Genomic DNA, 14,966 nt, shown 5'->3' on the forward strand with positions numbered 1-14,966 from the left:
TTCTAAGATGCAGAACAGAAAGATGCTTCCATGGATCTCCCACCTTATGAAACATGTGAAGGGTTAGTCTATCCTAATTAGAGGCCTTACAAATGTCCTGGAGAGTTTATTGTTTCTATTCCTTAAGAGAGTTTCAGAAGAGGATTAAAGATGGTAGTATATACTGCTCACATAAATCAATTAAGTTCCAAACCCAAGAAACCTCTCAAGAGGAAAAACACAAAGACAGTCCAACACATTGGACTATCCAAATATACTTTAAACAGCTTCTTATTCTTTTCAGAAGATACTAGATACTATTGACTACTTAAGAATAAGAAATTTTAACTCAATATTATGTTTTATACTAATTAATATACTAGGTTGTTTTCTTTTGCTGTTTCCTTAAAAGAAAATCTAAGGTAGATAAGTCAGTTCTCCCTTTTTGTAATGCTGGAAATGAATTTAATCAATTAAAGAAGTCAGATCTTTGGAATGTGAAATTAATCTTTAAATCCATTTCAGGACAATTAATTGTGACTCAGAATTCTCATTCAGAGGAAAAGTAAAGTACCATCATTTTAAAACCTCACTGTGTAATGGATGAACTATTCTTACCATCTCAGACTACGGATACATGTGCACTTGTTATAGAATTTTAAATGACTGATTTGCTTGACCACATGGTTCAATAAACATTTTCAAGTACTTCTTCCAGGGGCTTAAGGGCAATTGTTTTCCCCAGTCTTCTAAAATGCTAATAGTGTAACACATGATCCAATCACCAGGAGCCAGATATAGCCAAACGTTACACTAGTGCTCATCTCATTAAAATTACTCCAAAGTTGGCACTGAGTCTGAATACTTATCACAGTAAATACTTGGTCCCTATTGTAATAGGATACTGGGAAAAGCATTTTCTCTCTGATAACCATGGTATTTCATTTATGGGCTCCAGGAAATTAATGGTAAAAAAAATACATTTCCAGAAAAATCAAGACAGAAAAGTATTACTCATTGTCAACAAGACTCAATTTTATATCCATAAGCTCTTTGGTTTGTGGTTCTGTCTAGTCATCGTCAGAAAGGAACAGTGAAAGACAAAAAAATTTAAATGCACTTTTTGGAAAGAGATTCTGTAAATACCTCAGGATACTCCCTCCATCCAAAGTGGTCCCTACAGAAGAATTTCCAGACTGTGTGGTAAATAGAGTTGGCATTGCTAGAGGGTGGTGTGGACAGCCTTCGTAGTTGGTCAAATTCAGCTGTTTCATACACATTCATGGCATTCAAATCTGCCCAAAATTCTTGTCCTCTAAAAAGACCCAAGAAAAAATGAACTGTTAATAGCAGTACATTTGCAAAACAGAAATACCTAAACATCTCATATGACATTACAAATATCTAGTATAGTATATTGTAGAATTTTCAAAGCTTGTTTTGTTTGGAGCAAAAAGATATCATTGTGAGTAGTTTCCCCATTTCTTTTATGTCTTTTCTTAACAAGACCAAAACGTCCAAGCCATGGAGCAGGGATTGATTCTTTCCTACAGCATCACTGGCCTGAACCAATCAACATAGTCCTGCTCTTCCCACCACAGTAGGATGAGCCAAACCTGGTCTCAACCAATCAGGGAGTCAGCTCTAGGACAAAGCTGACATGGAAAACAGAGAGAGAAACAAAAGAAACTTCTCTTGAAGCCTGTCTTTTTTTCAGAGGCATCAGTTCACCTAAGCCAACACAGGAATACACAATACTGCCTGATGAAAGATAGGAAAAATAAAATGACCTCAAATGAGGCAAGTACTGCTAATCTACCTAACATCATCTTTTATTCTGTGGGTGGAAAAAAAAAAGGTTGACAAAACATGATGAGAAAAAAAGTCTGGGACAAAATATGATGAGAAAAATCGTCTGGATTATCGTCACGTTCAGCTATGAGAACAGTCTTGTCATGTTGTTCTACAGTCGGCTGCTGCCGCATCCATACTTTACTGGGGGGGGGGTCCCACTGTATAGATCAGAATCACCTAAATTTATAAAGGGTGGTACAAAAAACTTGTGCTTCTTTTTTAATGGACTTCATCTAGTGTTTGACTCATCTGAACCATTAATGGCAAATGTTCGTTTTTCTTGTTGTGTATATTTCAATATTTCCCTAAGAAAACGTAACATCACAGCTATAAGCAGAGTGACTAAGTTTTTAAATGCATTGTTTCATTCTTTCCAGCACAAGTTTCTAAATGAATGTCTTTAACACATATCCAGATACTCCAGATCCAGTGGCACACAAAACTGGCTCATATGAAATCAAGGTGTTTGGACAGATATTCCCAATAATTGACATGTTTTCTTATCATAAATTAGGATTTTGAAAAGGGTATGAATTTTGACCTATGGGTTTTGTTGGTTACTGTGAAACTCCAGACTCTGCTCTTAGAACACTTGTTCCAAGGACTGTTAAATAGGTACTCTGCACAAAAAAACATTCTGTGGTCAAGTCTGAAGAAGTTGTCTATACAGAGTTAAACAATTTACCTACTGCAGCTACTCCTCTGTCCCTTAAATATGTGAAGGTAGATACTGAAGTATCAATGCCATGATGAGGGCTAGAAAGTACTCTTCCAAACCTATGACAACACTCTCTTTTTTACCATGAACACCTATTAACACCTCTCACTGAACACTCCTGGCAAATGTGAGGGAAAGAAAATATTTCCTACCCTCCACCCCAATGTTCATAATTTGTGAATTAGCTTCTCTTTGGGAAAAAAACAAAATCCAAAAAACTCAAAGTCATATACGAACTGATGCGGCCATGGAGCACGTAACTTGTAAAAAGCAGTTATGTTCCTTTAAAAATTCCTAAAGAGCTTCCCCAAACCCTAATTTCTTACTTAATTTCAAGTGAGGATTAGAATGCCTAATTTCATCCTAACTAGCAGGATGCAGTCTTAAAAAGAACATATAATTTTAAGTGTGAAATGGGAAGATAATAAAATGCAGTTTATATCACATTTGAACACTACTTTGTTTAAAATTATTTATGGTAAATAGGAATACATAATCCAGAATTTAAAAACAATGTTTCTGGGAAATTCTACAAAAAAGAAAAATATTGAAAACTGGAACTCCTATACTGAAACTTCACATCAAGTTGCTTTAAACAATTTTCCCTTAATTTTAGGAGAATCTGATGTTATCAAGTGGAGAGATATTAACCTCTTTCTTCTTAAGTTCACTTCCAGTTTCTAAACAGATTTTCCCGCTTTATTTCCCAGTAACTGTTTCCAATTATGAGTCAACAAATCCTCAGTATTTTCTTTATGGAGTTCTCAGTAGTGCAGTTAATATGTTAACATACATTATACTATAAACAGCCAATGCTTTTTGCTGTTAAAGTATCAGGTTTTATTCTGGACATCTCTCTAGCAATTTCTGTTTACGCCTATGTTATTAAGACTTCATAGATAATGATTTGCATGACAAAGACATCTAAAACTGCAGCCTTTGCTACATTCTTTGAGCACTTCAGTCTTTTGGGCATTATGAAATTTCTACGACAAATCCTAATTTACTACAATCAACTATTCTGTGGATTGATGTATCAAAGTACTGTTTTAGCTCTATTTGAGTTTCAATATGATTTTCTAGACTTGACAGAGACAGAATAACAAATTTGAAAAACATTAAATTATCTTTTTATAAGATTAATTTTACCACCTGCTCTCCCTTACACAGGGAATGCTTAAAAAATCCAAAGCCAAGAGTTTTTATTCTCTTCAATCTGCAACAGTATAAAATTCATCCAACATGAAAGCCAAATGTTCAACATTCACCACTCTTATCAAACCATTGTTTTGTATTATCGGAAACCGGTTATGAGTCGTGTGTATGGAAATGGCAAGGGAGGGCTGTTTTAGGCAATACACAAAGAATCAAACAGATGTAGTCCCTGGCTTCAAGAGAGAAAAAACTAACAAAATCTAAAACCAAAGAAGCAGTACATCTGCCTATCTAACACAAGTACATTCTGGGAATGAGAAGACAAAGAAAAAGCATGCAGCATTATGGGAGCGGAGGTGGCTACTGCTCCAGGAATGGATAAAGGTAAAGAAAAGTAAGACGCTTTACAGTATCAATCTTTCTGTAAGAGAAAGAATTTTAGGAACAGTTTAATAGGAAATAGGGATTCCTCGGTAGTTCAGACAGTAAAGAATCTGCCTACAATGTAGGAAACCTGGGTTCGATCCCTAAGTTGGGAAGATCCCCAGGAGACAGGAATGGCAATCCACTCCAGTATTCTTGCCTGAAGAATCCCAAGGACAGAGGAGCCCAGCGGGCTACAGGCCACAGGATCACAGTCAGACATGACTAAATAACCTAACACTTCACTTCAACAGGAAGTAATGGTTATATGGAAGAAAAAAAGTTCTTCAAGTGTTTTGCTTGAAGGGTAGGGACAGGCAATAACAGGGCCAGAGCTGGAAAAGGAAACCTTCTCAACAGGGATACGTAAGAGATGAGAAAATGTGAACAGCATACTACATGGCACAGTGTGAGATGTCAGGCCATGAGCTAAGGAGGCAAGTCTAGGGTCTCAGAGCCTTAAATAAAGGTTGGAATTTAGACTGTTGAGCAGATGGGGGTAAAAGGTCAAAGTGGTCAATACAGGATGTGTATTAACTGAGCGACAGAGACAGTGCTAGAGATGGGGTTGGAGAGAGGAGACAGAGCTTCCTAAAAGCAGGGTGCAGCCATCCTGGCAGATGGGGACCCTGCCTGACCTAAAGACAGCCTGCCTGCGGGACGGCCAGAGAAGAGCAGGAGAGGGCCGCCGCACAGTACGCTCTAGAGCCGGTGAGACGCACCCCATGGCTGCATCGAGCCATCTGGACCCACCCAAAATAAAACTTAATCACAATGAATTAGAAAAAAAAACTGTGAACCTATGGCTCATTTTCTCTTTAATGGGAAGGAGGCTGGAGTGAAGAAATATCAACAATTCTGGGTCAACATGCTTCACCAAACACACCAGCACACACACCAATGTAAGAATTAATTTTGCAAAATTAATTAAAAATTCTGAAGAGAACACCCATTCTCATAATTTAGATGCTTACTAACAATCTCTCTTCCCACTCAACGAATATCTTGACATACCAACATTTCCAGCATATTATCAATGCACAGTGTACCAACAGCTATACCATCATTTGTTCTAGAATGTGTATGTCAGACACTAAAAAGTAAAAAGGGCTTGCCACATAAATGACAGAATGTAATGTAATGGAAACCAAAACTATTAAATAGTTGCTGAATAAACCAGAAATTAGGACAGAATCCCTTCACTGGATAAACAGTTCTTGGGATTATGCATATGCATTTGGGAGCTCAGGAGAATATAACCATTTTAGGCAATTTCTCTATTTACAAATTGTTCAAAACCAAGAAAGAAACGTGACAACAAACAAAAGTAATCCTAAGTAGACACAATGACTAAGTACTGGGCTATGGCCAGGATAAGATGAAAAAGGTAAAATGCCCGAAAGTCAGTGGGGAAAGAGACAAGCAAACTCTGTGGCACTGTGTAAAGTGTGGCACAAAGGTGGTCTGGGAACAATCCCGAGGCAGAAGGCCTAACTGCTGGGAAAAGGGTCACGGACGGTGGTCAAGGGAGGTGTCCCAGAGCAGGTGAAATGAGACCAAGTCTGGCCAGCCACCAGGCAGACCATGAGAGGCAGGACACCACATGCAGAGTGACTGACACGTGCAGAAGCCAACCAAGCGCGGCTCAAGCGAGCCAGAGCAAGCAGCACATGCAGTTCATGTGGGAGGCCAGGGTGTGTGTGTGTGTGTGTGAGCGGGACGATAACAGATAAGCCTGAACTGAACAGGTTGGCTGGGGCCAGATAATGAAGAGCTTTGTGTGCTGGGTTAAGAGGTCAGGACTTGATTCTGTGGGCTACAGGAATCACCGGTGGATTTCAACAAGGGTCAGATTCGCCTTTTATAAAAGTCACTCCAACAGCAGTGGCAGGGAGGGCTGATTTGCTTATTTTGGTAGAGGGAGGTGGGGGAAGGGTGGAGATAAGACACTTGTTTGCTAAATATTTATTAGCATGTTTATTATAAATATTTTTATATTATGCTTAGCCATTTATAGCTACTAGAACTGCAAATGAGACAAATTACGGCAGAGAACTGAGGAGGCAACAATGGGGATGATTTGAGAGTATTTAAGAGTTAGACTGTTCCAGTTGAGCTATTTCAAATTCTGAAAGATGCTGTGGTTAAAGTGCTGCACTCAATATGCCAGCAAATATGGAAAACTCAGCAGTGGCCACAGGACTGGAAAAAGTCAGTTTTCATTCCAATCCCAAAGAAAGGCAATGCCAAAGAATGCTCAAACTACCACACAATTGCACTCATCTCACACGCTAGTAAAGTAATGCTCAAAATTCTCCAAGCCAGGCTTCAGTAATACGTGAACTGTGAACTTCCAGATGTTCAAACTGGTTTCAGAAAACACAGAGGAACCAGAGATCAAATTGCCAAAATCCGCTGGATCATGGAAAAAGCAAGAGAGTTCCAGAAAAAAACATCTATTTCTGCTTTATTGACTATGCCTTTGACTGTGTGGATCATAATAAACTGTGGAAAATTCTGAAAGAGATAGGAATACCAGACCACCTGACTGGCCTCTTGAGAAACCTATATGCAGGTCAGATAGCAACAGTTAGAACTGGACATGGAACAACAGACTGGTTCCAAATAGGAAAAAGAGTATGTCAAGGCTGTATATTGTCACCCCGCTTATTTAACTTATATGCAGAGTACATCATGAGAAACACTGGGCTGGAAGAAACACAAGCTGGAATCAAGATTGCTGGGAGAAATATCAATAACCTCAGATATGCAGATGACATCACCCTTATGGCAGAAAGTGAAGAAGAACTAAAAAGCCTCTTAATAAAAGTGAAAGAGGAGAGTGAAAAAGTTGGCTTAAAGCTCAACATTCAGAAAACTAAGATCATGGCATCTGGTCCCATCACTTCATGGCAAATAGATGGGGAAACAGTGTCAGACTTTATTTTGGGGGGCTCCAAAATCACTGCAGATGGTGACTGCAGCCATGAAATTAATAGACGCTTACTCCTTGGAAGGAAAGTTATGACCAACCTAGATAACATATTCAAAAGCAGAGACATTACTTTGCCAGCAAAGGTCCATCTAGTCAAGGCTATGGTTTTTCCAGTAGTCATGTATGGGTGTGAGAGTTGGACTATGAAGAAAGCTGAGTGACAAAGAATTGATGCTTTTGAACTGTGGTGTTGGAGAAGACTCTTGAGAGTCCCTTGGACTGCTAGGAGATCCAACCAGTCCATTCTGGAAGGAGATCAGTCCTGAGTGTTCTTTGGAAGGAATGATGCTAAAGCTGAAACTCCAGTACTTTGGCCACCTCATGTGAAGAGTTGACTCACTGGAAAAGACTCTGATGCTGGGAGGGGATTGGGGGCAGGAGGAGAAGGGGACGACAGAGGATGAGATGGCTGGATGGCATCACTGACTTGATGGACGTGAGTCTGAGTGAACTCCGAGAGTTGGTGATGGACACCGAGGGCTGGCATGCTGCAATTCATGGGGTCGCAAAGAGTTGGACGTGACTGAGCAACTAAACTGAACTGAAGAGTTAGACTAACTGCATGGAGGGGCTGAATGGCGTGGAAGGAGTCCAGGATGTGTTCCATGTTTCTGACCTGGTAACTGGATTAATGGTACCATTACATGAGACTAGAATCACAGAAGATTGAACACATTTAAGTGGGAAGATGATGCAAATAAGATATAGAACTCAGACTTTAGCAAATGTCAGTTAAGTGAGTTTTCTGGACCTTACTCTGTACCGTTTTAACTAGATAAGTTAGACTTCGGAACCTTGGCTTCCTGCCTATAAAAGTTAACTGGTTTCTATAAGGATAAACCTGTGACCTCAAACTAATCAACACCCACCCTAACCAGCTGGATTAATCAGACACAATTATTTATTACTATGATATAAAGGGAAAATGTCACCCCCAGCTGAAGGTCACAATGAGAGAAGGATAAAGATCAAATGCAGTATCGAGAGTTATTTAGGCTCTTCTGCTACAGACTTGAGACAAGCATGACAGATGGAGTATGTTTGCTGCTGCTAAAGAAATTCCACAGGCACACGAAATATAGCTGGCTTTTGATACCTGGCTTTGATGTTTCCAGGAACTCATTTAGCAGTGCTGGAATATCTGGCAGCTTATAGATTCCTTCAAATATGTTACAAGGTGATGAGAATCAAAGCCATGGCAATATATAATACCAAAATACGCTGTGAAAGCAGTGTAGTTATTAAACTTCAGAGGACTATGTACTCTTTCTGCTTTAGAAGCATAATAACTGTCATTTATTGTCACTAATTAAGATTTTTGCTAACACTGACTTGAATACATAGCAGGAAGTTATTTGGGGAGGCAATAAAAATTATCTATCTTTATATGTTGCCTACATACAAAGCAACATCTTTCACTGTTTACGAGGTTAAATTTCTCTACTTAACTTCTACAGTATGACTTTGGGTCCTGGTAACAACTGGGTTTTCCCCCTTGGTATCCAGAAGTAGTTATAAATACAGATGTACCTACAAATCAGAACTCAGAGTTTTGTTTTGTTTTTACTTTAACGTTACTTTGCGTATGACCCTCAGTAGTTACAAGCAAGCTAAAAATCAAATGTTGACTTGCAATTAAATCTGCCCACCTCTAAGGAGACCCTGACTTATTCAAGGCAGGATTGCTGAGACTTAGAGCACCCTGTAAAACAATTAACATTAAACCGGGATAATATATTTACCTCAAAAGATTTGGGGATAGGTAAAAATATTTCCCACTTTAAGATTCAACAGGGCTTCGAGTGTCTGGGGATCAACTTTCTTAAAGCAAACTTCTGGCTGTGTGTGCGGCTCTCTTGGTCCCTCCTAGGACATCTTGGAAACAGGTGAGTGAGACGGCAGTAAGTTAATGAGGGGATTTATCCACACAGTGGATAATCTGCGTGCTAAACCACATGCTTGATTTACAAATTGTCAGACACCTAATCTGTGGTGTTAAAGTGATTCTAGAAGTGAACACAGTGAAATAAAAATGAGAGGATAAGAAACAGGAGGAAAAAGGCAGGCAGGTAGGCTGTCTATATGAAAGGATACCTTGTTTTTTAAGTTTTTATAATTCTATATTATCCAAAAGCATGTGGGGAACTAAACAGACACATAACAGTTTATTCTCAAAGAACTCTGTACCAGGACGTGGCCCAGACCTGAGTACACCTAAGTGTTTCCTACTGCTGCTAAGTTGCTTCCGTCGTGTCCGACTCTGTGCGGCCCCATAGACGGCAGCCCACCAGGCTCCCTTGTCCCTGGGATTCTCCAGGCAAGGACACTGGAGTGGGTTGCCATTTCCTTCTCCAGTGCATGAAAGTGAAAAGTGAAAGTGAAGTCGCTCAGTCGTGTCAGACTCTTAGCGACCCCAAGGACTGCAGCCTACCAGGCTCCTCCATCCATGGGGTTTTCCAGGCAAGAGTACTGGAGTGGGGTGCCATACCCCTAACAAATCATAAGCCCTCTCTACCTCAGGCAACCCCTGAAAGCAAATTACAATAGCTACCTGAAGAAAAGAACCTACTAAAATACTGTTATGTTGGGCTTTTTCTTAAATTACAAAACTATCAGTTCAAAGCCAAATAATTCAAGAGAACTTTTTAATAATATGTGGATAAGCCTAAAATCTTTCATAAATAAAAATTATATTCTGAGATCAGAAGATCTTGCAGCTATCTATTTATGGAGGCATGGGCCTAAATTTCACACCCTGAAGACATCAAAAATGTCATACAGCCTTAACTTTTATCCCAGTTCAGTCACATGTCCTGAGACTCTCAGAAGGTAACTTAAATGAGACATCTCAATCACGGCCTGAAGAGGAAGTGAAACAATTTCTATAAGAACAGCTGGGATAGGAAACATATAGCAGATTAAAAAGAAATGTATCATGTCTTAGACTACCTTACATTATGTAGTTATCACTTTTAATGAAGATTAGTAAATATCCCCTTGTCAAGTGAAGTATTTTTAAAACAAGAGGTTTCTAATCTCAAAGTAGAAAATAAAAAATGTCTGCCATGTACTCAACTGATTAAGTTCTGTGGTTATGAAATCTGACAATACTTAAAGTAGGCTGAATTATTTACTTATAAAACTTTTCCACATAATTATAAAATCAATTGTATGCAAACTGCTTAAAAATAATTATTTTCAAATAACATCAATTTAGAACTTGTTTACTCATAAATGAAATACTAATTATAAATAATCATAAAATTTATCTCCTAGTAGCCCCCAGACTAGGTACAATCTACTAGCTTATTTCTGAGTTGACTTTTAAATTGATAAATGACTCCTTTAGAGAAAGGTTTTTATTTAAAATTTTGCATGTAGCTGATTCACTTTGTTGTGTAGCAGAAATTAACACAATACTGTAAAACATTTAAACTCCAATAAAAAATAAAATTTTGCCTTTCCCATTTAGTACAAACTAATTGATAAATGACCAAATTAAAAATTATTTTTTAGTAACAAATTAATTGTGGAACACTTTACATAAGTGGCATTATTTACTGATGAGTGGCAGCATTTGGACGATCGTTACATCAGAAAGCAAAGTTCTTCTGTTTTACATTCTCTGCCCTCCATTCAAAGATGTCTGTCTTTTATTACCTTGGAAGGCAAACCTAGTATTTCTCCTGTGCTTATTTTTATTCTTGCAATGCCTGGAAATGAAAGAGCGAAGCCAGGTGACAGTCAGAAACCAAAGACCAACCGCAGCAGGAAATTATTTAGTGTAGTTTGTGCCATTTGCCCTCCCTACGCCCAGATCAGCTGCAGGAACTGTGAAGAACACAAGGTGCAGGCAAGATTCTGAAAGTTCACTGCAAGCAAAGTTCACTCTTGGACCCTAACCCTGCCATTCTTCACTGACTATTCAGTGCTGGTAAAAACATAGAGCAAAGAAAATCACACAAACTTTATGGCTATATGTCAAATGAGAAGGCAGCAGTTTAAGAAGTTCTTAATCCAAAAAGGGGAAAAAATTAATGAAGAGAAATTCCTGTAAATGTGGCCTAAACTATTTTCCAATCATTGTGAGAAGTGCTAGGTTTCAACATAAGACTATTCACAAATCCTTCCTTATGCTCAGAGGCAACAGCACCAAAACAAATGATATCTATTTGCATACAGAATACAAATTTCCCAAACTCTTTCTCAGCAACTTAGTCACGAGGGATTTTAACGCACTCCTTACACATTTTGCGGTACACACATTCACAAATCACTGGTTTCTGTAGAACATGAAGCAGAACAGTTGCTCTAGCATTCTCACTCTCGTAACACGCTTATCCTTTCATTGTGATGACCATGCAAAGGTTCTTTACTGGCCAAGTGGGTGTTACCAGTAAGTAAACAGCACCGAGCAGAGAAAGATCGAGGAGACAGACATATTTTGTTGTGTGGTCACAGCAAACAGAAGTGCTTAGTTAACTCCCTTCTGTGCTTGTCTTAGCAACACCAATTGGCTAGGTCAGCAAGGAAACCTGGAGTTTTCATAATCAGAAGTTTACTAATATAATCAACTTTCTAAAATGAGCTCCTGCTCACAGAATTAGTCACATTTATTTAGCACAACACTACTATTTTTTGCACAAATCAAATATAAATCAAACTACCAAGCTCAGTAAGTGGAATTTATTTTTACATAAAATCCTTCATTTTTGAAGATCTCAAAATGTATCTCAGAAACTATCCCTTATAATTTCAAATCCTCCTATTAACAAGGAATTAATCTACATTAGAAATTTGAGGCTTTCAGCTAATGTGTTGGGGATTGGGCTGGATTATGTTTAACACTTACAGGGATTTTAAATAGAGGCGAGTCTGTGCAGTATGATCCCTGGTCCCTAGAAAGCACTGCCATAAATAATCTATAAATATAAAAGTAACATTTTGTTCTGCTAAGGGAGTCCCTTCATGTCTAAAAACATGACTTGTTTGCTCCTAGAAATGGTGAACTTTAATTAGAAATATTTTATTCTTCTGTACAGTTTCTGCTGATGGTGATGCAAAGTGCAGTTCACCTCAGGATCTTAAGCTGTTACCTACGGATTTCAAGCCCAGAGTGAAAACACAAAATGGCTCAACCCTCAGCACTCTGCTATCTCCCAAAGATTAAAACATCATTCATATTCACTTCCTTTTAGCTTAATATTCTCAGATTTATTTAAAAGAGAAACTCTACTGCTTTTACAAAGAGAGTTTCTTGTAAAACTTACCAATGTCCAATCTGAACCAGCCTTACAAAAAATTTTTCCAGAATAACCAAGAATCATCTTGTAACTCAAAAATAAGCTTTCCTTTCACAAGAAGCCAACTGCAACTAACAGGATACTGGTAATGATCAAAGGGTACTGACCTAGGTTAAGAGGATCTCAGGTCCTAATTTTAAATGTGAAAAAAAATTATTTTTTTGACAAAGTATGCAGAATCTGGTGGTCTCAAATCAGGGGATAAGATACAAGAGGCCACAGGCAGACAGTCACAATCTTAAATGGCTGCATTTTATTCAAATTCCCTAAGTAGGCAGGTTTGTAAGGGTTACCTACTGCTTCACACCCTTTAGAAATAGTCCCCAAACCCAATATGAAACTAAGAGTCACTAAGATCAAAGATGCACCCAGAAGAAATTTATGATTTTACCTTTGCTTTATAGTAGAATGTAAAGCTAGAATCTAGAAATTCTAGTCTAACAACAGGGAATAGTTTTACAGGAACAGAGTAATCAAAAGTTGCATTTTCTGCACGTTCATATATGCAGAATGAAGTTTTAAATGTTGAATGGAATTATTATTTTTTCTATTCATAATAAAAAGTAAAAGCTTTAGAGTCAACAAGAAAATGTATAATGTATCATGCAATTATTTTTAGGAACTATCAGATAACCTTGTAAGTTATTTCCTCCAACTGTCTGATTTAAAAGTTAAACATCTTTGCTCTCTACAAGATTCATTTTCATGACCATGAATATATCAGGAACAGACTGACCCCAACCTGAAGCCAGGTGACAGCTGCTTCAAAAAGTCTAATCTGCTTACTGACAAAACCAGAAAGGGAATAAATGAATGATTGCTATTGATTCTCATGAAGGCGCTACACAGACCCAGTAACTTCCCTGGATTAGTATAGACAGAAGCCAATTAGCTTTATTTCATATGTAAATAGCATCATAAAGAGGTACAGAAAATAATTCACTGGATTGCTTTCTCCTGAAGCACAAGGCACACATTTTGAAAGTCACTTCAAACACAGTTCTTGCTTATGGAGCTCTCTCTTTCTCTTCGGCAGGCATTTTTTAAATAAATTCAAACTCATCCAGCTGTGTATATTCAAGAAATACCAAAAAGTCACAAGGCATAGTAAGTTTCAGCTGTTCTCCTCTCTCTGTGTTATCAATAACACATAATGAGTTAGTTCATACATCATCACAGCTGTGCAGGCCAGAGCTAACTTGGCTAATTTAACTATTCCAGTAGAGTTCAGTCAGGAGCTTGGTCTACTTTAGATAATCCACTCTGCAAGTCATATAGGAAAGAACAGCATGTGCTCTTCATTATCACTAATAAGCAATTCTTCTTTTACACAGTTCCTGTGACGTCTTCTAATGGTACTGTCCCTTGGACAGTTTTTTAAAAAACAGAAACAAACTTCTAAGAGCAATGGCAATCAAAATCACTCAAAACTAATGAACTACAGCTATGACAACACTCTAGGCTTAAGCCCCCAAACTTCTTTTATCAATGTTTTAATTCTAAAGAGGAGAAAAGAACACTATCTTCTGACAAAAATTAACCATGGAGTCAGTGTTTGCAACTTTCTTCTTCATCCTTCCCTTTTTCAGGAAATTCAGAGTTACAAATAATCACTGGTCATATTTTCAACTATAGGTTACCTCCAAAATAAGGTCAGCACAGTGCCTCTTCTTTATGGGTGATAATAACTAGGAGACTATTCTGGCACACTTTAAAATGAATGTAATGTGAAAACTAATGGCGATCTCAGTTGCTAAAGGGAGATTTGCACATCCTCCACAACGGTATTCTGCACAGTTCGTAAGACCCTTTTAAAACCGCTTAGTCCTGCCATTTAGTTATCATTTTCTACTAAGGATGAATGCCTAAACTGGTCAAAGACTGTTTTCTTAATGGAAAACACAACATGTTTTCGATGTTGTTTTCTTAACTGTGTATTTGGATTTGGAAATTCTCCAAAGCTCATCCTGTGTGCAAAAGAAGCCTAGGCAACTAAATATGGGGAGTTCATACATACAACTAGTTTTCAGTTCATGTTGCAGATGTACAAAAGCAGTGAGAAAGCAAAGTGGAATAATATAATTTGGAGCGAAGGCAAAATTGGAAAAGAACAGTTAAAATAATTTCATTATAATGTACCAAATAAGCACTTTTATTATTGAAATCCCATTTTCATATGTGTTTTTAGTAGCTAAGCATCCTAACTAATAGTTAGGATGTGAACTTATCTAGCTCAACTTTCCTTCCATTCACTCTTAAGAATAAGATGAACACTGCACATCTCATTTGAGTTAAGTCAGATGTTAAATCCATTTGCAAAAACCAAAGAATTTCATCTACACAGTTTGAAACTATGAACTCTTATCTTTGCTAGAGACGCAGAACTATGAACTTTCCCCAAGTTCCACACAATGAACTATTATGGGTATAGTATGTAAGAATGATTTACCAAGTCATATAAACTGCTGAAAACAAGTGGGATAAACAACTGCCATTCATTATTCCTGAATCCAAAGACTGCCAGGTTCGACTTGGGCAT

The 14,966-nt window shown here is 37.9% G+C and overlaps 1 protein-coding gene across 1 annotated transcript in view; it reads right to left on the minus strand.

The window, feature by feature from the left end:
• TIPARP (TCDD inducible poly(ADP-ribose) polymerase) overlaps positions 1-14,966 on the minus strand; it is a 29,691-nt gene that overhangs the window by 7,805 nt on the left and 6,920 nt on the right. The window contains exon 3 of the mRNA XM_069561853.1: positions 1,126-1,294. Coding sequence (XP_069417954.1) covers positions 1,126-1,294 — 169 coding nt within the window. The remainder of the gene's footprint in view (positions 1-1,125; positions 1,295-14,966) is intronic.

Source organism: Ovis canadensis, chromosome 1, assembly GCF_042477335.2.
Source record: "Ovis canadensis isolate MfBH-ARS-UI-01 breed Bighorn chromosome 1, ARS-UI_OviCan_v2, whole genome shotgun sequence".
NCBI classification, from domain to species: domain Eukaryota; kingdom Metazoa; phylum Chordata; class Mammalia; order Artiodactyla; family Bovidae; genus Ovis; species Ovis canadensis.